The sequence below is a fragment of the Aulonocara sp. 'chitande type north' Nkhata Bay genome, linkage group LG23 (genome assembly GCF_057382095.1).
Source record: "Aulonocara sp. 'chitande type north' Nkhata Bay isolate Kocher_YH1m ecotype deep benthic linkage group LG23, A_spYH_male_GT1.1, whole genome shotgun sequence".
Classification (NCBI taxonomy): Eukaryota; Metazoa; Chordata; class Actinopteri; order Cichliformes; family Cichlidae; genus Aulonocara; species Aulonocara sp. 'chitande type north' Nkhata Bay.
The window spans coordinates 15943961-15971219 of NC_141365.1; the positions used below are offsets into that span (position 1 = coordinate 15943961).

At 39.2% G+C, this 27259-nt stretch overlaps 1 protein-coding gene across 4 annotated transcripts in view; it reads right to left on the reverse strand.

Moving 5' to 3' along the window:
• The window catches only part of LOC147301459 (uncharacterized), a 129471-nt gene that overhangs the window by 4153 nt on the left and 98059 nt on the right, over positions 1–27259 (reverse strand). For all 4 annotated transcript variants that reach the window (XM_086283427.1, XM_086283426.1, XM_086283428.1 and 1 more), the window contains exon 4: positions 5289–5494. In XM_086283427.1, coding sequence (XP_086139553.1) covers positions 5289–5494 — 206 coding nt within the window. The remainder of the gene's footprint in view (positions 1–5288; positions 5495–27259) is intronic.

Below are 27259 nucleotides of genomic sequence, written 5' to 3' on the forward strand. Positions count from 1 at the left end.
GGTCTTTTCTTTAATTTTTAATTAATCTGAATATAAAATGTTAATGGGTAAACCTTTGAGGAGTTGGTGATGGGAGCCAGACTAGCTCTTTCCACCTTACCTCCCACCTACACATTAAGCATCAGCGACTCAGAGAATGTTTGACAAGTGAAAAACAAAGTGTCCCATGTCTGTTTTGGAGTGGATGTGGTGGACAACAAATACATACATTCATACATACAACATACATAAAAAGAGAGAAAGAGAAAAAATGCTGAAAATGTAAAATTCTACTGTGACACTGGAAAAAAAGCATGTTTCAGTCTTGGGAGACCTTCCATGAGTGTGTTCTTGTAGGCACAGTGCATACCAACTATCTCAGTAATCAGTTACTGATCATTGGGTTCATGTGACTGATGTAGAAGCTAATCATGATAGCTTGACTCTGACGTGGCCAGGCAGCAACACACTGTATCATTTCCTACAATCAGCAGCCACTTAATATGAAGACATTCACCTTTCAGCGCTGCCTTCAACCTGATCGAAAACTAAGCGAAGACTGCTTATTTCCACCTGGATTTTTTCACCATTAAAAAAAAACAAACTGTTTTAATTTAGCATTTTACAAAATAATAATAGGTGAACAAAAAAAATCCTTTTCCCAGTACACTGAATGCATAACCTCGGTCCACCACAGTAATTGGCTGCTGAGGCAAATCAATGCCTCAGATCAGAATTGAAGCCTTCGGCTTGTTTACAACATCTATCATTTGTTCTTATCAAGAGTGATCAGAGCAATTTTCCCTCCCTTAATATAGGTTTGATGGGACAAAGAAAAGCTCAATTCTCAGAGAATTGGAAAACACATTTCTTGTGCTTTGTGGTAACTAAACTGTCAACAGATAAGAGAGTCCATGGTATCAACTCGTGGGTAATTCATCTTACAATTGTGCTGTTGTGTTTTCCTTTGGAACGGCTTGCAAATTTGGTTTGAGGCCTTTTGCTCATATGTCAGCGCGAATGCTTCGTCCAAACGTTCACAAAAAACGAGAATGTAAAGCAGAATGTACGCTCAGAGCACTCGTCTCCAAATCTGCTCAACTTACGTGCAGTGGCCACTTAAAAGCAGCACATTTGTAGCCTTGTGTGCACTTCTAAATCTGTAAAAGGGCGATGAGCTATTCGTCCTCAGGCAGCTCTGCAAACTGCTGTAGACAGTAGCGTGAGGTGAGAGAGCAGTGTAGGCCACTTTGTATCATGTCAGTGCTAGCGGTTAGACGCCATCTCCACAGTGTCCCTTGTCACCAATCACATCCTTTTAAACCACCCAGGGAGCTCGACACCCCCCCTCACACACACACATACACACTCCCTTATCTGTCAATGCTGCTTAAATAATGTAATTAATGACTTAATTAACATTTCCATAATCTATTTTAATAAATCTAACACGGCATAATGAGAGTTTCTAACCTCCAGGCAATGGCATATAAAAATTCACAGCGCAGAGCTGCATGGTCAGGGCACTGTCGCAGCGCCGCAAACTCTCACCATGACAGTAAAGGAAGGAGAGAGCGCATACTGTGTGACAGCCCTCTGAAAGGCAGTTCAAGTCTGACAAATATCATGTGACTTCGTGAATGTGTCCAATAACAGACCTGCAGCACGAGGAGGAGGCAAGAAGATTATTTTGGAGGGTCAAAATGCCGGAAGGAGGCCAGAGCATCGCTGAAAGAAGGATTGTTCGAGTTTTTATGAGATGAACAAAAATGTATTCTTGAACTCAACTGTGAAATAAAATTATTATTGTCAAGTTGAGCTAACATGTGGAGCTGGACCTGCTGCGTGGTTTCGTCTAAATAAATCTTACATAACAAAAGATGCTGTAGCTGACACACAACAACTACACAGATCTGGGTGATTAATCAGATTTTAATCTCAGTTCCATTTTGCTTCCCAGTGATTATCCTGTTTTCCTTCTCTCACCCCAACCGGTCGCAGCAGATGGCCCCGCCCCTCCCTGAGCCTGGTTCTGCTGGAGGTTTCTTCCTGTTAAAAGGGAGTTTTTCCTTCCCACTGTCGCCAAAGTGCTTGCTCATAGGGGGTCATATGATTGTTGGGTTTTTCATTCTATGGGCAGTAAAACTTTTTGTCGTTCAACATCTGGCGAGTCCGTCCGCAGCTGCCTTTGTCTCTGGATCGTCCGGGGTCTGTCACTTTTGGTAGCAGGCAACAAATAGCTTCTGCCTTTTGTTGTTCACCCTGTAGCTACTGAGTAGGACCCTCAAGATGTGCAAGTCCACTCACCCTTGAGTCTCTCATTGGTGTCATAATCTACCAGGGACTGACTGGTGGATTTTCTTGCAAGACGAGGTTTTATGGTCAAATACACCCCCTAATTAGCACTTAACCCCATAGAAGATGAACCTGTGTCCTGCACTTATTTTCTCCCATTGGTTTTTTGTTGTTGTGAACTCATTTGCTTAATTTGAGTTCACAACAAGGATCCAACATGATGCAGACAATAAAAGGTCATTCTGAGCGGTTTGCTTGTTTATCTTCATCTTATCCCTGTCTGTCAGACTAACGGGCAGAGTCGTGGGTGGGGGTGAGTTGGGGTCGTTCCTTACTAGAGCTCCCACCCTTGGGGCTGAAGTGTGACTGAGATGCACACTGACAAGGGGCAGCAGGACACTGGCACATCCCAGGCAGCACAAGCACAATGAGACACAAGGTCTGTGTAGACCACCAATCCTAATGAGGGCTCCCATTAACCTTCTTACTGTACCAGTAATAATGTACAGTTAGGTCATTAACTATTTAGACAATAACAACTTTTGCAGTTTTACCTCTGTACACCACCACGTGGATTTTAACATTCACTTTTAATTAATTCAAAGGGTTTTTAAAAAGTATTTTATTAGCTTTCTTTTTTATACACAGTGCCCCATTTCCAGAGGCTCAACTGAAAACTCGATGACTGAAAAGTTGATCCATTGGGTTGAGATCTTATGACTGACTTGTCCATTGAAGAATTTTTAAATTCTTTGCTTTGAGAAGCTCTTGGGTTGTTTTTGAGGTTTGCTTTGGATTATTATCTATTTGCACTATGAGTGCCGTCCCACCAGTTTTCCAGCACTGGGGTGAACGTGAGCAGAGAGTGCTGCCCTGTACCCCTCACAATTCATCCTGCTCCTTTTATCAGCAGTGACATCATCAATAAAAACATTACTGACCCAGTTCCACTAGCAGCCATACATGCCCATGCCATAACATTACATCATGTTTTACAGATGATGTAGTATGCTTCAGGTCCCAAACTGTTCCTTTTCTTCTCCATGTTTTTCTCTTCCCATCATTCTGGTACATCTTTCAGTGCCAGTTTCATCTTGGCTTCTGTCCAAAGGCTGTTTTACAGAACTGTGCAGGCACTTTTAGATGTTTGTCTAATCTTACCTTCTTTTTCCTGGGTGTAACAAGTTGTTTGCACTTTCTTGGTTGTAGGCTTTCAATCAAAGCAGAAAAATATAACTAGTAGTTCAACTTTAATCGAACTGAGTTTTTTCACACCTGTTGGTGTTACTGAGCCGGTCAGCACAGGCCTCTTTTTAAGAAGGACCCAGATTGTTGATTTGGACACTCATGACGTTTTTACTAAATCTATGATAGTTCAAATGCCTTCCTCACTAGCACTGATATTTCTTTAGGCCTCAATTTCAACACTTGAAATCAACTACAGATTGTTTATCTGCATACTTTGTCATGAAAATACAAGGCAAGCAGGCTCACTTGGATATCAAACTGCTTGTCCATCAACAGTTTAATTTTTTTTTTTAAACCTTGGAAAGTGGTTTGGCTGTGTGTAAAAATGACTATGATTGTTAAACCACTTGAGTTAAAGTTGAAAGTCTGAACTTCAGTCTTATTTTTGATTGATTTTTAATTTAACATCCACTGACTGTAGCTATGTACAGGGGCGAGAATTACAAAAAAAGACAATGCATCATTGTCCAAATACTTATGGACATTATGGACCTAAACAGATCATCTGTTTAACTTGTTATGTAGACACATGGGAACATGAATAGCACAAAGGAGATGCTCCAATGTGCTACTCACTGAAAACCACATGTCAGCATGAATGGTTCCTGTAAGAGTGTGAGCATTTGAACTAAAACATATTTGAACCTCTTTTGACTTAATTATCGAGCAAATACCTGCAGCTGAGATCTGCTGAGAACGCAGCCCATCTGACGCTGCCAAACATGCTGTAAACAAACCAACTTCCTGTCATAAAATTACAGCTCATTACTAGTGTGGATAAGGGCTTCAACAACATAATGATGCAGAAGCACATTACCACCACTATATTTATTAATTACCAGTTGAGTAGCCACATTCCTTGCAAGGGCGGTTAATGGAGAGAGAGGAAGGGGAAAAAAACGTTAGAAGCCTTGTTGAGTTAATTACAAACAGCCTGCCTTTTTTTTTCCTCCAAGTTAAAACAAATACTAGAGGAAGGACACATGTAGAACACAAAGTTTTAATTTTGCTACTGGCACAGAAAGCTGTTTAGGGTGATTGGAGGGTCACTTCCACTGCCACCATCATATTTTAGAAAGTATGTTATTAAGCAGGGGAGCTTGTCTGAATCCCAGCATCCAGTTTAATTAAGCAAAGTCGGCAAAGCCACATTAAAAACATAGCTTGATTTTCAAAAATATTATTAGGAAACATAATTCGAAGTAACCCATTATATATTTATCACTAATTTAGGCAATTACAGGTTACATAACCTGTATCTGTAATCTGATTACAGGACCTGCCATATGCTGCTTTCTAATCAGAGAGTAGTTATTGTTTATGCCAGAAATCTAATGCATTATTTACAAGTAAGATGTTAATAAAAACAGACTGTTCATTTACTAATGGTTTACAGTACCGCAGGCATCGTTCCAATTAGCAATATAGAGATGGAAAAGGAGACTAAGTGAAAACAAGAGAGGTGGGAGGGTGCTGTGGGTCAGACAACAACATGTTTTCAGAGATGATTATTTGGATGACACAGGCACTCGCTGCTTCTTGTTTTTAAACTCACATAAAAATGAAATGTTACTTGATAATATTGTTTTATGCATTTAGCAGAACAGAATGTGGAAAGAGTGCGGAAAGAATGTTATCACCATTTTAATCATTAATCATTCTGACCGTGTTAGACTGAGTTCAGCCCAAGGGCACTCCATGGTGGGAAAAAAACAGTACACATATGAGTTAGTTAATAAATGCACAGTAAAACAGAACACACTCACTTGATGAGCAGGGTCTCTGTCAGTATACCGAAGAAAATTGCTGCCACTTTAAAGGTGCTGGGAGGAGGAGGGCTGGTGAAGGCCGTCATCATGCAGTAAACAGCGTAGGGCACCAGACTCATCAAAACGGTCGCTGTGATCAGCACGAGCCACGTCTGCCACTGGAAGCTCACCGACCGCCACGGGGAACTCCTCTGCAGCTGGTACTGGACGACACAAAAGAGGAAGCCTCGTGACAACGTTCATTCTACATGTAGAAACGCAGAAATGTTTTTGATTCTGACCTCCATGATCACGTTTGGATGAACCCACTTTAAATGCTCAAAGCAGTAAAAAAAGCTCAAGTTGCGTAAACTTCATATTTAATGCTACAATAACGTTCCTGCGACACTTTCATTTTTTAATTTAGCACCCTGATTATTTCGGAACAACTTCAACTACAGTGTGGATGAAAAGCACCACTTAAAAGTACAATTACCCTGTGCTCATTTCGACTGAATGTGAGCTTGTGTGTGCGTGACATCAACATATTCATGCTATTGGTGAGGGATAAAACGAAAGCATTAAAATGAGTCCTGTCAAGCTGAGAGTATTATGCAAGAAAGACAGGAGAACATGAAGTAAAAGCAAAGACCAACCGTCAACCTGTCTGTCAGCGTCACTCTGTTTATTAATAATGTCCAGACTGCCCGCCTGGAAAGTGAAGGGTGTGCATATTATGCATGCGTTATGTCCTTCTAAGTGGTTTGGTAAATTATATTTTGTAGTCAGTAGCTCAGGTTGTTTTGTTTACCTGAATATGAGCTCAGCAAATCTATGACACGAAGAGTTAAGTGAGCTGAGCCGATGACTATCGCCACGTTAGCGCAGACAGGTAAGTGCAGAGCGCTCTGGCTCAGTGTGAAATCCTCCAAAGTCAAATTCAAGCTGTTTCTCTGAAGTTTGCAAGATTACATAAATAGAGACTCACAATTTTGAAACACAATAACATGATCTGCATTCTTATCTTATTGTTTGTAATTTAAATTTTTGTCATTTAATAATGTATACTTTATTGATCCCTGTGGGGAAATTACTTTCTCTGAGTTGACATGAAATGTTTGACTTGAGTCCATAAATTCTGGAGAGCACCTAAACAACACTGTACTTTCTTTATTCTCCAAAAGAGGAAATAAAATACCCACATTTAGCATACTTTAGACATCAAACATCATTCAAGCTAATTTCATCTATTGGTTAATTTCAAGAGCCAATAAAGGCAAAACGAACGTTGAAACATGTCTTAATAAGGTGTTATAACAGCAGGAGCGCTGTGAAAGGACATGATATTAAAAAGAATATTATTAGCATAAAAAATGGCATAAAAAACAGGTTCAGGCACTCCACAGACTTGGATTAGTTTGTTTTTAATTTCTCTAGCTGACTAAAATAATGGCCTGTTACTGCTTGTCCAAACCTAACTTAAGTGCCTGGAGTGTGCTGACTGATTCACTGGAGAACATACTTCATGTTAAAACTACCAGCTGTGGTTAACGCATTAATATTAAAACACGAACAGGAACAGTGAAATCCCAACAAAACTAAGAGACGGACCTTTAATTGTCTGAAGATAGATATCCTTTCATTATTTCTTCTGTTTAACATGGAAACACTGGCAGATTTTTGTCATTTCAATCTCCTCCCATTCTGTTAACTTCATGGATTAAAACAACCCAACCTTTCCTGTGCAAATTCACATCAAAAGCTCTCAGAGAAAACACTTGTATTGTGAAAAGTTTGCAGTAACTTGTGTAAAAACAGATTTAAGAAAAACTGCGCATAACATTGTTGACATCTAGCGACTGATTTATGTGTCATTTGACCACAACAGAGAATAAGTGAGAGAGCAATACCATCCCGAAGGGAAAGAATGAAGGATAAATCATCATTAGACGATAGGGAACGGTCTCAAGATAGCACTGCGCACCACTTCTGCAGCCCACATGGAAATACCTAAATGCAGCCAATGCTTACTCAGCTGTGATTGGTCAATACAACTTGGACTACAAATGGAAGTACAAAAATGTTGACCCGATCGCCACAGATCTGGTATATCCATACAAAGATCTCAGTTTATAGAGATTAATAGCTGTCCACCTCGTAGAAATTAGAGGCACTCTAGCTTGTAAATGTGTCCCCAGCTTAAAGCAGTCAGCATACACTGAGCAGCAGAACAAAGTTTCTTCATATCCAAATCCTAGTACAGTAACTGCACTTTGACCCTGTAATAGAGATTAAACAAAACCTCCTAATATTGGAAGAAACTCAAACTAATGCTTTAACCTCACACCTGCTCTACACATTCAGTGCTTCATTACTTCAGGCTTGGCATGGTTGTACATAACACCTGAAAGCAAGATAAAGCACACACACACACACACACACACACACAACAGACACATATAAGCACTAAAAAAATGCATGCAGTCATTAAGTGTGCATGCAAACAGTGCCTTAAGTCCTGTCCAAATATTGCCTCGCTCTGGAGACAAACCAAACCACTTAAACAGTGTTTGATTAGCGTCTGGAATTCATCTGCAAATGCACACTTGCCTTGTCCTCTTTCATGGCTGTTATTCATTAATTAGATTCTTTGTGCAACTGAGCTATCCTCAATGTTTAAGGTTACATCAGGCCCCAGTAAGTGGCTGGCTGATAACAGAATGCATCCATCTTCATTACTCAGCCCTTTCTGTCGAGGCTTGCTCCTCCACAAGTGAGCAATGTCAGTAGGTTCTAAGAAGCTGATACATTTCATTGCATTCAAATCCTGAACTTTTGCCTCCTTTGATTTCAGTTGATCTGATTAAATTACTGGGTTATGGTTTCCACTCGTGTTCTCTCGTGGTTCTTTTGTGGTGTTTTTTTTTCCTTGTCAAGGTCGAGCAGTGTCGCAGCCAAATGAAAACCAATCACCTTTTGGGGTTTATATGTATATATATATATATATATATATATATATATATATATATATAGTCAGTGAATTTAGTTATTCAGAAATGACTTCTTCTGAAATTGAATTTTCTTAAATATCTGTTGGTGAAAATGTTTTTATTAATACAAATAAAAAAAGAAAATACTGCGAGCCATCGTTCTTGCCAAAGAAACTCCAGACATTGAGATAAATGTCTGCATAAACCGAGACATGACTGTACTCCCAAGGCTATCTTCTTTTATTTTGGGAACCTTGTAAGGAAAGCTATTAAAAAAAAAACCCCAGTTGTGGTGGTCAGTCCTTAATGTTTGCGAGACTGAAAGCATTTGAACACAATCCTAAAAAGGCAGACTGAAATGAAGCTGTTAGCGTCATATCCATCAACCGGGCTGCAGCTTTTAGTCACATCAAGGCCAAACCAGTCTTAGTGTGTTTTATTGTAAGCTCTCCGTCAAATTAATTATCTGTGAAGACGCTGAGTAAGGCGACAATAAGGAGACAGCCAGTCACATCTGTCTCACCTCCACGTAACTCTGCATAGAATGAAAGCAGGTTTTGAGTATTTTGGGGAGGAGAGAGAAAGGAGACGCAGCGGTGCATCGTCTTCGTGAAGGGAACTGATTACAAACACAGTACATAAAGGATATCTACCCCCAGGTCTGCCCCTTTATGGAGAGGAACGCCGTCTTGCCAGAAATTACATTTGCTCTGCAGCCAATCCCAAATTCAAATAACACGTGGTAATCCAAACACTACACTGAGAAGCAATAATTTAAAAACCCAACAAGCAATACATTAAAAAAAAATCAGTCTGTTATTTACTCCTGATGTTTTATGACTATGACCTTTAAACACTATACTAATCAATCAATACAGGAGGGAAGAAGCCTATTGGGAATATTTAGATTCTACAGATTGTGAAAGTAGGGCACTATTTATCCAAACACAATCATTATTAATAGCCCGACTGTCAACCCAAATACATTTTCTACATATTTTCCACATTAGCCCCTCTCCCTCCAGAAGTACTCATACACAATGTCCAGCAAAGGAGATAATTAATGAACCACAGCTGTCACGTCAGTGTTATACAAAAATATGTTAGAATCCTCATAAAGTCATGGTCAGAATGTTTGGCCCATCATTTAAAGGACTGTCATGGCGATATTACATCACATAACTCCAATAATAACATCAAAGTTTTAATATAACGTGTTGGAGAGGAACAAACCGCTACAGGTGATGTAATATGGCAGAAGATAATCTGATCCAGGTCTGTATGTTTTTCTGTTTCATCGAGGTTTTTACGCAGCGTTTACATTCAGAAAGAGGACAAGAAGCGAAATGAAGTCTTTGATTTCACTTACAAGTAGAAAAACAAACAAACTTACAGCCTTAGAGCTGCTCTAGCAATATTGCAATTTTTCATGTTTTCAGTAAAATCACATAAAGATTAAAAAAATGTAAAGTGCACTTCTAGTTGTTAAATACTGCAGAAAATGTCATGATGTGTTGGTTAGCTGAATGCTGAAAGTACTGGAATGAGTATCCATAAAATGCTAAATACATTATAAAGTGTTTTGTTTTTTTTATACTGTTGAAACCTTTTGTGAGGAATCAAATTTTTTCAAGTTCTAATGTGTTTCTAAGGAATCAGAGATTTTTTGGGCAAAAATCTTAATATTAGGAAACTGACTGTCAAACACACATAAAAAAGGCTTATGCAGCTAGTTTTTTACTGGTGTCTGGAACGATACAACGAGCTACTACTGCCAGAACTACAAGATGTTTGCTGACAGCCATTAGACAACAAAAATCAAACGACATGCTTTCACCTACCAGACACTGGGCTGTTAAATACGTTACACAGAGAGATGGGATGGTATTATACAGTCAGGAGTAATATGTTACAGTTATTTTGCTTGGAAAGGCCAGTGTCTAATTAACATTAAGATCCATTACTCTTGCCACAGTAGATATCTAGATTGGGTTCCCCAAGCTGCGTCAGTATTTAGTAACCTTTAACTGGCCTTTATAGGTGTATCGACAAACTCTAGTTAGATCTCCTAATTTCAGGTGTGACACAAATTAACTCTGTAACATGGAAATGCCAAGCAGCTCCTGAGACCGTCTCCCGTGTAAGTGCTGCTTGTTTGCAAGCAACAAGGATGAAGTTCTACTTAGCATGACCAAACTCGAAAGTCTATTAACTTATTGAGATTAAAAGCCTGATGCCTTCCCTCCCCACTCACCCACCCCTCCGTGGCCCCATCCCCCGGCCGACATCACACATCCAAAGGAGAAAGGTGATTGATGAGAGCCATCAGGCTGCTTGGAATCTCTTCTCTCATTAGACTCCTTATGCATCTGAGCCTTTTCAACACACACTGGGAGAGCAGGGGAGGGGGATGGGAGCAAAGGGGGTGTAGATCCTCTGACTTTTTAGAAGATAACTACTTATACTAAAATATTTACCTTGTACATTAATCTCTGGGAAATTAATTTGCCATTATACTTTCTCTCTGGGAAAAAAAGAGACTTTTTTAATTGAGAAGTTTGAATCCCGACTCCCTAATCTTCATGCTTAGTGAGCGCTGTCTCTTTTGACTCACTCATTGGACTGGCTGGAAATTAATGTCCCAGAGGGAGCAGTGTTTGGACAGTCAGGGTGGATCCTATCATCGACCACTGAGGTTCTCCTGAGGAGGGTTAGCTAAAGAGCCGAAAAGGGAAGCAAAGACTGTTATGTATGCATATCCCCAACAGACACGATCAATCACATTAATGCAAGTGCAGCACATTATTATGTACTTAATTTCCAATGGATAGTAACATTACTATAATGTGCTGGTGATTGCACTGCAGTAAACCAACTGGGGTCCATTCTGTCCAGACAAATAATCTCATTACATCAAAGACAACAACCAAGATAAACAGTGAGAATCAGAGCCCTCAATTTAAACTGCAGCTGACTCTTTTCAACTTTTATGTTGCAGATATTTTAGGTTTATAAAGCAGCACTTGTAATGAATTAAAAAGGAGTGTAATTCTTTAAATAACAGGAAAAAGTATGAATTTTACTCATTAATCTTTATTCATTTTATTTTCTGATTTTTAATCAAGTTTAATTTTTGGTTGCTTTTTTCAATAGTTTCAGTTCTATATTAATAACAATATGTGTATTTGTCATGTGCAAAACAAGTTCAGACCAGGTGCTACAGTACAAACAGTTTGTGAACACAGTTTACTCACAGTCATCCCAGTACCAACAAATATATACACCAAAGCCTTCTTAGGCAGGCAGATAGATTTTTCTTAAATTTCCTAAAAAAGTGTTTTTTTTATTTCTACGCTACAGGGTTTTAACTGGCTCAAGATTAGCCTTTAGGAGGTGCACGGAAGCAGGACTGATGCACGCATAGTTTAGCCACTGATTCTGTGCAGACATACTTCTTTCTAGTAATTAGATAAACAAAATGCATTTTATTCCCAAGTAAATTAAACCCTACAATGTTAAAGATAATTATTATCACAGTCCTGGTGATTTTCCTTCAGCGTGAGGTCACCACCTCTTCAGTGTTAAATTAAAAGTACGGCAGTTGACAATAATGATAGAATCACTACACTTGTAGGATATTCACTCGGCTCTTTTATTTTGTAGGAAACAATTAGATCAAAGAAAACTATTTTTATTTTATTGATGAACATCCTGGCTTAATCTAACATTCCTGAATCAATTTAAATTAAATTATTGTAATTCAGAAATCTTTTCTAGATCACATGAAGGGAAAAAAATACTGAATCACTCAGTGTTGAGGAAAAAAATGACAGCGTTACATTGAAATGTGTTTTTCTAATCTAAATACCTGAATGTATAGATGATAATCTCAGAGACCTTAACATGATTTTGCACCAGACTGAAACAATGGAAAGGGTTACACAACTCCTTCAAGAAGGAAATCCAACACAAAGTGTGGCAAAAAACTCAAACTTAAAGCGACATGCCTATAAAAAACAAGCACATTTACCCGCTCGTTTATGATATGGGTTGGATGTCAAGTGAAAAACCAGGAGAGATGGCAATCATTCGCTCACACTGTTGCTATGCCAGCGATAGAAGTTGGTCTCAAGCAAAGAGTGTTAAAGCTGATAGTGATGTCTTTCTTGATGATTCCATAATTTTTCCTCTACTTAATCTGTAAAACCAATCATACCATTAATTGAAATATTATAATTGAATTTGTTTGAAGTCCCAAATAGCTTTGTGTCATTTCCTATGAAGCAAAAAAAGTTGAATGAACATCCTCCAAATTTTTTGCCAGGGGTTGTAGTACGATCACTGTGTGAGAGCCAGAACTGCAATGCAACCTGGTCTTTTTACCTCCTCCTGTACTTGTTACCTGAGATTCGAACCCGACTGTCTGGTTCTTTAAGCCTTTTCTCTTGTATTGTGTAAACCCGACACGTACTGTGTGAGAATGTGAGCAACAATGCATAAATCTAACCATGCGGTTTGTACAGATCAGCCAAACGGCATCACGTTACAATGATCTGACATTTCTTTCCCATATTATAATAGCAGGGTTAATTAGGCCCAGCTTTCAACAAACCCACTAATGTATTTCCCTTTCTTTTACCTCAGCAGCGCAGTATCATGCATATTTAACACCCTTTCACAGACTTGGTGTGTTAAAATGAGTAGAGAGAGACATTGTTTTCAAACAACTCATCGAACGAGCTTTAGCTTAATTATGGTATTGGCTCAGGTTGATGAAGCCTGTCTGTGATATTGGTCATATAAGTCTCCAAAAAAAAAAATGATGTTGCCTGCCTCTGTCTGTTTCTCATATTCATTTCAAAATGCCCTTGCTAGTCTCAAACTACTGATGAGTAACTTGGAGACTGGTTGATTGTGGCTGAATGTGCGTCCTTGTGGGGAAGTGTAAGGCACCGCATGTGAGTGGGAAAACAGAGGATGCATTGTGTGGAACAGATTGTGTGTCAGAGAGACAGAAAGAGGGAGAGTTTGTCTATGAAGGGTGGGGTTTTGGTCATCTGCCATCGGATAAGATATCCTGACAAGGCAATCAGAGAGAAACAAATTCTGCAGCCACACGGGTTCAACTCTCTCGTTCTTCACCCTGATGAGCTTTTGAAAAATGGAGCTCAGTTGAAATTGGTTTTGTATGAGAGGCTTCAGATCTGTCGCTTGTCAGGATTATTGCCACCTGTCTTCATTGGCTGCAAAGGTCTGTTAATTAATCTGCCTCTCCTTCTTAGTGGCCAGAGAGGACGGGGTGAGCACTGTGCTGTCTTCCCTTCTCAGCACTGATGTGTCAGATGTGGTATTGCAAACAAGCCTGATTTAGCATAAGACTGCTGCGATGTTAAGCAGCAATCCTAATCAGTATCATTAAAGTACTGCATCATGTCCCCTTCCTCCCAATTTTATCGGGGAGGCTCGTTAATTGCATATTTAATTTAATTTGGTTAATGAAAGTCATGAGAAAATTTATTTGATCGATAGTAATATCTCTTGTGATCAATGAAGCTGCAAACAGAGCTCTTCATACATTCTCTCCTGACTGATCATGTTAAACCAAAATGAAGTGCAAAAACATCTATTTGGTGCCAAAGAAATTAACGCAATGTGCTCTGTTCTATTAAAAGTAACATCCTGATATCAGTAAATGTAAGTGGAAGCCTGCAGCTAAGAGCATCAACATGTAATCCAGCATTGATTAATTGGACATGGACAGATTAATATGCCAGTGGATACTCATGCCAAGCTTATCAGAGTAAAAGTGTTATTACACAACCATCAGCTGTGTGGCTGTAAATGAGCAGAAGAGTGGAGATGGATTCAACCAGCCAGGTTACTGCACAAATACAGGGAAGGGTTGGGGGGGCATCAGTGGACTTGTTTCCTTTGTTACGTGGGCCCCAATCACACTCCCACAGGAACTTGCCACTGGCCCTGGCCCTGCAAAGTGTCAAACTGATCAAGTGTTGGCTGTGATTGTCTGCTGCTGAGTGTCTGCACCTGTGCATTCCTCTAAGTGTTGAGATCCCAGTGATTTCTTTGAGTGAAGTTTGAACTTGGCCTGCATTTTGCAGTCCGGGCGTACCCAGACTTGCCTGGCTGCGAGCGGTTTGTATTGTACACACACTTCTGTCACTCTCTGCCGTTCCTTTGGAATGCAAACCGCCAGTGTCACAGCAGAGCCATATATTGGGGCTGCGTGTTTTTGTTGCGGTGCAGGTGCAGTTTGGGATGCAGGGCCGAAAGGCTTTGCCAAGTCACGGCGTGCAACTGATTGGAAAGAGCAACAGTTGGAGTTAACCGCATACACAATGAAGTTTCTGTTTCAATAACAAGTCTGAACAAAGAAAAAAAATCATTAAGTAATGTTCATTATACATTTCCTCTCTGAATACATGCCACTGTATCCATAATCAACAGTACTTTTACATATGTTTGATTAAACTAAAAATGAGCTGCTGTTTCTCCAAGGACATATTTTCATGTGAAGAATACTTTTTCATTTAGCAGATGCTTATATGCAGAACAGCGTTGTTGCCGCCCACAGGTATAATCAACCAGAAAATTAATAATCCTACTGCAGGACTACAATAAATCATTATGCTTTGGACAATTAATAACGGAGGCGAAGCTTGGGGTGTCTGATTACAATAGTTACGATGCATATCATCAAGATTTAAATTTAACATTTCACAATGGAATTTCAGACACCAGTGCACATTACTGATGTTTAAATTTGGCATTAGGGCGGGTCATGGGGGCTGAGGGATGGTGTGTGTCTTCATCCATTACTAACCAAAGTGCTGCAAAATTACAGTGCAGCACTTTTTATAGCTATAAATTTACACTTAGTGCACAGTGATTAAAGGGAAAAGTAGGAAAAAAGTGCTCTGCTCCATAATTGGGAATAAACAAGTTGAACACCAAATCTTTAATTTAATTCAAAGATTTAAATTTAATTTAATTCATTCATATTCCAGCAGAGTTTCAATTAATGTAATCAGTAGTTAACGGGTCAGACCTCGCTTTCTTTATTGAACTTGAGAAACTAATTATATGATGGAACACGACCTTTAATTTTTTTGCTTTTCTGAGTGAAGTATGCTACAGTATGGTGTTCCACAGGGAAGTTGTCTGGGGCCACAGTTTTTCTCATTTTTCTTTTAGGATGAAATCCCTCTTAATGCGACATCACCTTGAAAAACCAAAAGGATGAAAACAAAATGAGGTTACTGAGTTTTAATTCTGTAAACTTTTTTGTTTCAAGTGTTTGGACATTGAAAACACTGGAGGGTCGTTTTTTTCTATGACCCTCCAGAGCTTCTCATGGCTCCAAATGGGCCTTTGATAGGTTACTATGCACATATGAATATTAAGATTGGTTCATATATGGTTAAGGGGAATGAGTCTTTGCTACCTCACATAAGAGAAGTTTGTGCATTTTACCGTTAATCCTGTTTTGTTGAACAAGAATAGATTTTATGCTCAAACAAAATGCTTTAGGCTTTATTTCAATTTAAATTCCCTTAGGGTAAAAGCTATTGTTTACAGGAAAAAGATATCTTTCTATTTTATAAAATCAAAACCTACTTTAAAAAGTACTTATTTCAAAAGAACTAGGTTTTTTTAAAAACTCTGATTAAATAATTCATCAAAAAGAGGACAATTTCATATTTTCTAACCCTAACTGGCATCTGTAAATGATCCTCATCTACCAGTCCACTATTTTTTTCCCCAGTGACCTCATAATCCAGGTGTGTAGACATCTGACACTCTGGAGGCAAAGGAACACGGGCTCCTCTCAGTTTTGACATCGAGCTTTCAAGAGTCGAAGAAGAAACAGAGAGGGGGAAAAAAACACCAGGGTCCAATACCTGAGCAGGGTAGTCAGCTCATTGAGTGGACATAAACTTCCTCCACCTGACATGTGGTGGGAAGAGGATTAGTTACACACGCTCAGCCTTGGCTGACTCACAGTTTGTGGAATCACAAAGTAATCTTGAGGCACATTCACTTAAGAGGCAGCTTGATGATCCCAGGCCAGTGATTTATACATCTTAGGAACGTTGCGAGGCTGTAAGAATTTGTCAAGTTAGAATCCTAATTAAAACTGTTAATCACAGATTCCTGTTTGTTCAGCACTCGGGCGAGATGAAAAATGTGATCAAATTATTCATTGCTCCCTTTTAGACAGGTAAAGCTAGCATAGCCTTGAGCTCCAGAAGTTTTTTTTTCCTTCTTTTTTTTTTTGCTTCTCCTGAGTTTTTTCAATTAATTTGATTTACATCAAAATTAAAGGTTTACATTAGCAACTTTCCCATCTGGTCAATTCGGACTTACCCGTTCATGAATATTGGCATACATTGAGAAATTCCGAAAATTCACTCAGGGCAGGTTTTCAGTTGACTGGATCAGAGGGCATACTTAAAACTCACAGCAGTATATTGCTCCTCTTAAGAGTGAAGCTTGGTGCTACACTGCACTAAGTCAATGTGTTTGAGTGAATTATGTTTAATTTTCTTAGCCCTAAGATTTCATACTAATCACTATGCGTTTTCATTCTATTGCAATTAAATTACAATTCGAATTTAACAATTACCTGTTGACCCACAAAATGCTTTTAAGGGCCACTTCACCGATTTTCCTCTTGTTTCATATCAAGAAGGGACAGCTATGCATGCAAATGATAAATATACTATATTTACCTGCACTGTAAACTGGGAATTATCTATACTGGCTGCAAATAAAAAAAGCTTTTTATTATTAACAAAAACAAGTATTGTATGTGTTGTGATCAAGTAATTAAAAAATAATCTACAAAAAGTTCAAAATAAAGCCCATTTCTGACTGGCCACAGCTATAACATCTCATCCAGAAATTGTTTTGCACTTCCTGTCACTGTTATGTACTGAGAGCTGAAAACGTGGAATGGTTTATCATCAGAAATTACCAAGAAATACAAACACATACCAACGCATGCTGCAGACTCTTTTATTTTTGTCTCTTCAAGGCTCAAAACCAACCACAGGTACTTGTGTTATAGTTTTGTTACATTGTTTCCATTCATCCATCCATTCTCTTCCGTTTATCCAATTCAGGGTCACGGGTGGGCTGAAGCCAATCCCAGCTACATAAGGGTAAGAGGTAGGTACAGATATGGGTGCACCCTGGACAGGTTGCCAATCTGACCCAGTGCTAACATAGAGACAGAGGTAACCATTCCCACACACATTCACACCTATGGGTAAGAATCAAAAACTAACCCACCCCACTGATTGCATCTCTTTGAACAGTGGGACAAAGTCAAAGTGCGTGGGGATAGCACGCAAACCCCACACAGAAAGGCCACAGCTAAATGGTGGCGTTGAACTCAAGACCTTCTTGCTATGATGCAGCAGTGCTAACCACCGTGTCATCATGCTGCCCATTTCAATGCTTCCTTATTGTATATTTCTGCTTTGGACTTTATCAAAACCCCCATAACTATTTACTATTAACTATACAGTTTGTTTTGCTTTGATGTAACAGACATGAACAAGACTCCTGATCAAATGGACTAACGCAGCCCTCTAGTAGGAAAACCTCTGTATTCTTTCAGTTTTAGTTACAGACACAGAACACAGAATATGAGGGAGTCGAGGAGAAGGGCCGAGAAACACAAACTGTAGTATTGCTGCCCGCTGCGAAGAGCCTATTAAAAACAATGTGGACACCAGCAGGCAGTCAATCTAAAGACCAGTAGTGGCCCCCTTTGATGTACTCTAGCCGCTTGATAACAGCATCAGAAATGTATAAAATATTACATCAAATAGTTTGACCACAAGATACTCCTTGGTATGTGGACAGAGTGAAGATGATCTGAGACCACAGTGCTGTTTTACTGTATTCCAATTTTAAAACTGCGAGTTTCAGTTTGAAAACATATTTAATTCTCAAAGAAATGCTATACCAAGAACTGTCAATCATTATGATTTATTGTCCTGTAACAGCACAAATGGGAGCCACAGGGCAGTGAGGGCTGTACAGGGGCAGCTCTGCTTTGACTCTAAGTGAAACCTTAGAAAATGATGAAGAAATAAATCTTATCACTGTTATGAGAAGTTACAACCCGTTAACCTGGATTCCCATTCCCATTTTCTTCACATATAAAGAAATGATATGTTATGTTAACCTTAAAAGTATACTAGGAAAGACGTGACACCCTGGGTGAGTTGGGTAGTTGGTATGATGACCATATATTTATACACAGAAATACGTTGCTCTTATAAAAAAAAAAAAGTTTCATGCACAGGCCGACGCATCTTTTCAATTTCTAATCTAAAAGAGCTAAAGGAGGTGTATCAGAGTGAGGCTTTCTACTTAACCATGTCCATTTATTCCAATCAATGAAATGGACTTAAAAGCCTGCCTCTCATACAAACCTGGTTCAAATAAAGGTCAGCTGCTTTCTGAAGTTGAGGTGAATAAAGGCCAAACTTCATGAAAAATTATCCACATAGGTCAACATTTCATAAAACATAGTACACATACATTTAAAGCTTGCTGCATGTGTAAAGCACAGCCTAGGTGATGTTAAAGCATAATGTGTTCATAATGGGACGTATTCAGTGTAAATTACAGGTGAGACAAAAAGTGATGTCCGATGGCAAGTTCCACGTCCAAGCATCTAAAATTCATACACGATGGATGTCTAATATTTAGATGTTTATTTTATGTGTTTAAATTTGGCTGGTATCATATAAACGTAAACATATATTTTTCAAACAGTGCACAGATATCGGTTTCGAGTACCAGTGAGAAAGCAAACAAATGTTTACGCTGAGTATAATTTCAAATAGATCAAATGTACAGCCCTGGGCAAATGTAATTACTGAGATTATATCCCGAATTAGCAGCATTTTTGTTTGTGGCTGGGCTTACAATGTTTATTATGATGTAAAATAAGACCAATCTGTTACATGAATATATATATATATATATATATATATATATATATATATATATATATATATATATATATTCGAACCCTGAAACTGTTTGGTTGAGGGTTTGGACAGGAGACAGCACTAGAACTCATACATGCCTCAAACCAGCGCATCAGGATCCTCCCCCCAAGCAAACAGCCACTACAAACTCTCCAGGGATTCCACTTTGAGAAACTCCTGGTTAGTGGGTAACAGTGAAAAATGTGGTGGTGGGTTCTGGAGATTAATTGGCCTACTTCCTCTAGTGTGACACCCCACTTCTCATACTTCCACCAATGAAACAAGGAAACTGTAAAACTGTACATGATAAGGCTTGTTGGAGGTAACACTGCCTCATCACCACAATCTGTAATGAAGCCAAACACACACAGTACAGGACACAAGGGGCCTCATGCTGTACACTAAGTGCCTATGATAAGACAGAAAACATGACATCATGCCGTGGTATATCTCTGTGCACTATCACTATGCAGGTTAATGCCTCTAAGCTAACAGCTGTTTTTGATCTCTCCCTGGATGAGCTAAAAGCCATTCCAGTGAAACGCTAAACTACAGAAAAGGATAGATTGACATAACTAGGTAAACCTATCTAGGCCATAGCATCCAGACCTATAGAGCATGGAAATATGAAACTAAATACAATGACATCAGGCCTATTGATGCTACTTGTGTCTAAAAAGCTTCTTAGATCTACTGCAGAAACAATAAAGTGCTAAAGTTATCCTGTGAATACCACTGTATATAGCAAAAAGGCATTGTTTGTTGAATTCATATGAAATACAGAAAATGCATTGCTTCTAAGAACTAATGATAATGACTTGTAGTCATTCTGAATGACAACAATAGATGTTGATATACCGGCAATGACAAAGAGTGTTCAAAATGTGGATAACGCTGCACATTATCGATGGGAACGATCTGGGACACTGCTTCAGTTCACTTGCATACTAATTCTGATTCATTCACCAACGTGTTCAGTGTGTATACCACACAAGTAGAGGATAAGGTTTTTCTTTTCCCTGTCTACACGTTCTGACTTGTCTCCATTCCCAGTCTTATTCCCATATCCCTATGTTTATTCCGAGGCATAGATAGTTTAAAAGATGGGCATAGCTTCTGGGTCTGAAGTGAAACCAAATCAGAAATGCTTAAATTTGAAATTATTTAATGGTCAGTAGGGGGAGACTCTTGTGGTTGCAAAAAGACTTAGAGAGAACTTAAGGGAAAACAGCCCAAAGGGTTTCTTCCTCCATAAGCATTTTACTGATCACTTTATGGTCTCAATTATGGGCTATGCTCATTAGCCAATGGGCATGCTTTTAAAAACTCATCAGTTCCCCCCCTGCACGTCATGTCTGGTTTCAAAACACCATGATGGTGACAGCAAAAATGCTCAAGGGGTAGCAGGGAGAAGCAAAAAAGGCCAAAATCCAAATCTTTAATCATAAAATAGGCCAAGGCTATCAGGCAGTAGGGCAAACAAATCCAGTAAAGTACAGGCAGAAGGCAAAATCCACAAGAAGTCCGAAAAGTCAAACACAGAGAGATAAATAATATCACAAAGGAAAAGCCAAAGTATGCGAAAAAGACGATCTTGGAGAGCAAAGCTGATTATGACTGAAACAGCACAAAAGAACAAAGTATGGAATTTCAGCTAACTGAAGTATACGAGAAATGGAGATTTCTAAATAAAAAACGAAGGGACTAAGACGAGGATAGAGAACTAGAAAAAAGTAACTAACTAAAATAACTAAAACTCCACATTGTGGCATATATATTACCTTTAAGAGTCTTGTACATGAACACTGCCACACATTTCAGGCAGCTTTCTGAGGCGATGATAATAATGTAGCACACAAGTGCCACAAATAGTAGAGCAACAAATGTAAAACGTAAGAAGTGGGGGGAAAAGGGAAGTTCAGTTCATTGCTAACTACAGTTCATGCCAATGCCAATTCCCATTCCCCAAAACTACAGATACTTTTTGATACAAACAAACTAGCATGGCTTACAATGTCTCCTTTTTTATTTTTGTGGTGGTTCTACAAACACTTACAAGGTCCTGCTGCTCACCTACAAGGCTTTAAATAGTTTGGCACCTCTCTGATCTTTTGCAACCTTATGTTCCATCCCGTGCTCTCCGATCCCAGGATTCTGGCCTTTTAAAGATTCCTAGAGCCAGAAAAAAAATATATCAGGGAACGTGCTTCTTCTTTTCGTGCCCCGTTTTTGTGGAACAACCTCCCTCAAGATATTAGGCAGGCATGCTCTGTGGAGGTTTTTAAAGCTAAGTTGAACATCCACTTGTTCACCCTATCGTACATGTCTTAATTCTTTGCCTTTTAGTTTTTTTTTTAATCCTTTTTATCGTTTTTGTATTGCTATGCATCACTTTTATTTATTTATCTCTTTATTTTCAAATAGCTGTACAGCACTTTGTCTGAAAGCGCTTTATAAATAAATGTATTATTATTATTATTATTATTAATATTACAAAGTATTTGGCCCTGCATCAATGTGAATTACATATACATACAGTCTCTCTTTGTGAAAACTTAGCCACAAAGAAAGAATGCAGTGAAATACAGTACAGGAGTATCTGGAGGAAATGAGTTATTGCTGGAAGTTTGGTTATTTTTCTAAACGCAGAGAAACACCAGACATTTTTAACTGCATGTACTATAGAGAGGATCAAAACCACAGTCGAAAATCGCTGCTGATTACTGCAAAAGACTGCCAGTCTTCCTTTTCATGCATGTGACTTTATGAGTCAAAACACTATGCCATCTTGGAATGATGTGGTGTTGGTCCATTATGTTCTGCTAAAACGGCTGCCAGCAGCTGAGGCATGGGCTCTACAAGACCTTTGACCTTGTGGTATCTGGCAACAAAACATTAACAGCACATCTGTTAAATTCTAATTTGTGAGTTTGAGTTTAAGCTATTGTAGAACAAACCTGCTCCAGCACATGTTCAACCATACTGCCACAGGTTCATGGTTTGTCAGACTGCTGCTCACAAAATCAAGCCCACAAGCCTTGATATTTAGCAAATTCCCAAACCTGGAGATACACATTTTGGCATTGCCATAGTTGCTCAAGTTTAACCCCCCCTTCCCCCCCACATCTGATATTCTGATGGAGAGAACTGACTGTTCATTTAATGTCCAATAATGTAGATATTCCAGGTCTCGAGATGAACCACTGTTAGGAGACAATCTTAATACTTTGGGTCTGGACATCTGGAAAAAGGTTTCCTTGGAGATCAAGTATAAATAAATATCACATCTTGCTACAGGAAAGGGACATCAGATTTAAGGATGAACTCTTGTATTGTTGTTCCTTTAAATTCTGCTTATCATATTTTGATGCGACACACTTTTGCAGTGTCATTGCCGAAAAAAATAACAGTGACCCTGTTGCTTACCATTTTCACTCTTTCCTGGGCCCCCTTATCAGATGATTGGATAACATACATTCTGTTCATCAATAGCAAAAAGCAATCAACAAACAAATCTGTGATTACCAGAAATGATCAGGTAAATTGCTTCTATTGCCTCCTTAGCTTTATTTATTGCATTGGTTCTGTGTTAATGTGATGTTAGTGATGCATTTCAACCTAATGAGCTGAGACAACGGTAAATTAGCAGCTAGTAAATTGATACATTGCTGTTGTTTTCAGTGAATTTCCCTATGGGAAGCTGCTGCTAGGCCCTGGTGGGCATTTGTGTCACTTCAGTACAAAACAAATGGAGGCAGTTATTTTCTGTGGAAACTTATATGCTCTTAAAAATAACTTAACAGTTTAATTAGTGTTTAGGACATTTTTTCTTATTATTTCAAGTATGTAAGTGGTTCTTGTAGTTCGTAACAGGGGTTTCAAACATATGCCCAGGGGGCCATAATGTCCCTGCCAAAGGTTCCAATCAGGCTGTTTTCCAAAGCACATGCTATTACATCATGATAGTATAAAACCTGTCTGTTTCATAATCATCTGCTTCATCATCACACTTACATGCTTCTTACTATCAAAGACGGTGCTCATGGCCTCACATGCCACACAAAAATAAGGACCAGTAGCATTTCTTCGTAATCCGAGAATGTGCGTAGCAGACCTCAAACACACTGTTCAAATTTCTCTTGTTCTTAAGACATCTCACTGTGTTCATCTGCCTCTAAATGGATGCTTCATTAAATATGAACATTTTTAGAATGTGCTGTTTAGCACGATCGCCTCACAGCAAAAAGGTCCTGGGTTTGAATCCACCAGCCTGTTTAGGCCTTTCTGGGAAGAGTTTGCAAGTTCTCACCATGCCTGTGTGGGTTCTCTCCAGATACTCTGGCTTCCTCCCTCACCCCAAAGACAAGGATGTTAGCTTAATTAGTGAACCTAACTACAACTTGGCCAGAAGTGTGAACATGAGCGTGAACCACTGTGACCCTGAACTGAATAAGTGAAAGACAATGGATTGCCTACATGTGACTCATGAACTAATATGAGTTTGACACCCCTGGTTTACGACATTCTAAGATAAACATTGTATAATATGTGTTAATTACTGATTCTCAGTTATAGCCAGTTATAATAAAAACACATTTTTTGTTAACTAGACTATTATTTCCTGGAAAAAAAATCTATCCTACTTCCTGTAATCAACTGTCTCGCCCTGTGACTGAATAAGATGATCCATCAAACTTTATGCTGCACTTACATTTACACTAAATACTGACCAGTGGAAACTGTTTGAATGACGTATATATATTTCTTGTCTCTGAAATTAGGAATTTAAAGGCAAGTAAATGAAACTGAAAGGTTTGTAAAATTATGTATAACTACAATATTTTTTAGATGCCAGTGAGGGTGAAAAAAACATAATTCACCAGTTGCAAAAACGCTCATGAGACAAACATCTCTCTGAACTTCACCATCCTATTAACCATACTGGGACCCCAAATATTAATCTTGGACCCCCGGAAGGGATCCCAACCTGCATGTTGGACAGCGCAGTGTAATAACTATGTCCTCTTATATGTTTAATGAGGCTGAAAAATCAGTGACATTTTAAAATAAGTATGGTAATGTTAGTCAGGTATTGTAATAAAGTTCAAGCCATATTGAAATTCTGAACAAAGTGTTTAATGGTTGGAATAATTTTTAAATGGAAGGTGTGGTTCAACATGGGGTGCGCTTATGAATTAGGCACAGCAGCTGTCACTCAAGTCCTCATCTGTTGCAAATACCCTCGTCCTCCAAGCCATCTCAAGGTGTTCATTCTACCATGTGACAGCCCCCTTTGTGAGTGGGCCCCACTCTAAAAGCCCATCCAGACATAGATGCGCAGCACTGGTGACCTTTAATTTCATTCAGACTGTGTACAAATGACTGCAGCATAGCCCACTTAGGAAAAAAAGCCTGTGAAAGAAAGTCTTTGCGAGATTGTAGCTACTCTGGGTTTCGGCTCACTGGCATTATCTACTCCCTTGCTTTAATGACTTCCCGCCGAGAGGAGCCACGGTGAGAGCCTTGGCAGTCAGACTAAGAATAGCATTAGACACAAGGTTATCTGGGCATTACACTCACTGTAACATGCAATTAACTCTACTCGTCCATTTTCATTATACAATTATTCATTAATGTCAATTTAATTTTATGCATTGTTCTACATGACCAAGGCCTGATTACGAGGCCCCTGCACTCCAATATCCCAAGTTAACTGGTGCCAGCCTCACTTGCAGGCCGACTAATTGCAATTTAGCCCTAGACAGCACCTCCCTCTTTAGGCCCTCCATAATGGAGCAACTGATTCACAGACAGGTAACGATTGGAAAGACAAAGTGCTTCTCTCGCTGAATGGGAAAACAAATGCACTGCTGCTAAGCTGTTTTCTTTGTGATAGCACTGAGGTCTGCCCTTTGTATTCAGAGAGGGACAAGAGGTAATATGTTTCCTTAAATCCTATTTGTCTTCCAATTCTATCTCCATATAGAAATAAGACCCTATTAAATCACACAGGAATGTCTATACTGCGACTGCAACAGAATTAAATTTCTAGACAGATAATTTGCAATCCCCATGTCAAGACTAAGAGGCCCATATGTAGGTTTTTCATTCTAAACCAGTCAAAATAGTGATGCGGAAAAGAAAGTATTTCTGAAACATTTATTGGTTCTTTGGGCTGTTTGCAACATACTGCATGCCAGAAGAACAGCCAGAGAAAACTACTGTCACCGTGTCAAAGCCCGAATCAAAGAAGCAGAAACGTACAGTAGATAGACCAAAGCAGGTAAATCTGAGGGTGAGTTTATTTCCTGTTGCTTAAAACTTGTGGCACAAAGTTAGATAAAACAGGATCAAATGCTCTGAAGAACACAGAGAGCAATGAGGGCTAATACTTTGTTGTTTGTTGTGCTACAGAACTAGAGTGCCTTCACTGCAAGAGTTTCTGTCATTATTCCAACTGTAGCTAAGTTCAGCCCAATTGTTCTTTGACAAACTAAAATTGCAGCAATTTTATTTTGGAATTTCGAATTGTTTCTTACTGCGTTGAAGGAGTTGGTGTGTCAGATATTTTTGGTACAGCGTTGTTGATAACTGATTAGGGAGACTGATTGGGGAGGTTAACCAGACCAGCGCATGCTGATTTGTTTACTTGTGTGAGCTGCAGATTTGGATTTTATACCCTGGTTACCCTGCGACTCAATTCTTATGGAGGTCGGGAAATAGTGTAAGTAGTGGGCCTGAGTTGCCAACAGTTTGGATGACTTCCTGGAAAAACTTTCTGCACTTAGCTCATTAGGTAGCTTAATAGCGTTGCTGATTCGGGATGTGCACAACAAGCTGAAAATATCTCAGAAAAGCAAGACCCCTGCGGGAGCCTGGGGTTGCCTTCCTAGGAAAAGTTGTTGAGGTCTTGTTTTGGCCAATCGCTTTACTCAATATATTACCGACAATGATTTATGTGTTGCATGGCAGTGAAACCCCAGACCCAAACACAAGTGGCTCCAATGCACATTTAGTGAGCTGTATGTGAAGCTGGACATCAAGGGAGAAGATAACACAGGTATGTCCAGATGACATGGAGAGTTATGGAGATGTCCAGTTGAAAAGGCAGTGAACTTTTTACCTGGACTGTTTAACATAGTCTTAGAGAGTGAGAGGATGCCTGAAGAATGGAGAAAAATGTGTACCGGTACAGAGCTATAATGTAGTAAGTGGGATAAAGCTGTAGAGACATAGCATGAAGATATGGGAGAGAGTTGTTAAACTTGGTTAGGTAAAGAGGTGACAATCAGTGAGCAGCAATATGGCTTCATGCTGATAAAAAGCATGAAGCCATATTGCTTTGAGAGTGTTAACAGAGATGTATAGAGAAGGTCAAAAGGAGTTGAACGATGCCTTTGTTGATCCAAAGAAAGCATGTGATAAGTGATAGGTGCCTAGAGTGGATTTGTGGTATTGCACGAAGCAGTCAGAAGTGGTAGAGAAGTACGTGAGAGTGGTGCAGGACATGTATGCTTCTTAGTTTTAAACTAGTCAGTTAGTCTAATTTTTTTCATGGTTAGTCAGCTAAGAAAAATCGCCAGGAACATCCCTAGTTATGATTTTGATTCCTTATGGTGAACCCTAAAGGGAGTAGCTGAAAGAAAAGTGTCAATCCATGATGCTGAAGGACAGGTAGCCAATGGATGCAACAGCAAAAATAATAGTCCAAAGCATGATTGTAGAGCAGGAATGGGAACGTCACACAGCTGGGGCTTTTTCTTAGCCTTCCACATCTCCTCCCCTGTCCCCTGGCATCGGGAGAAACCAAGGACTGGAAGCCTGGCCCCCACAGCAAACTAAAATCATATAGATTCTCAGAGGACAACCATGCAAAATTGCCTTCTGGATCATTTATATACTGTTAAATTTTCAAGGACACTATAAAAAAATGGCCCTTTTGAGGCCAGAAAAGGTTTGTCAAACTTTA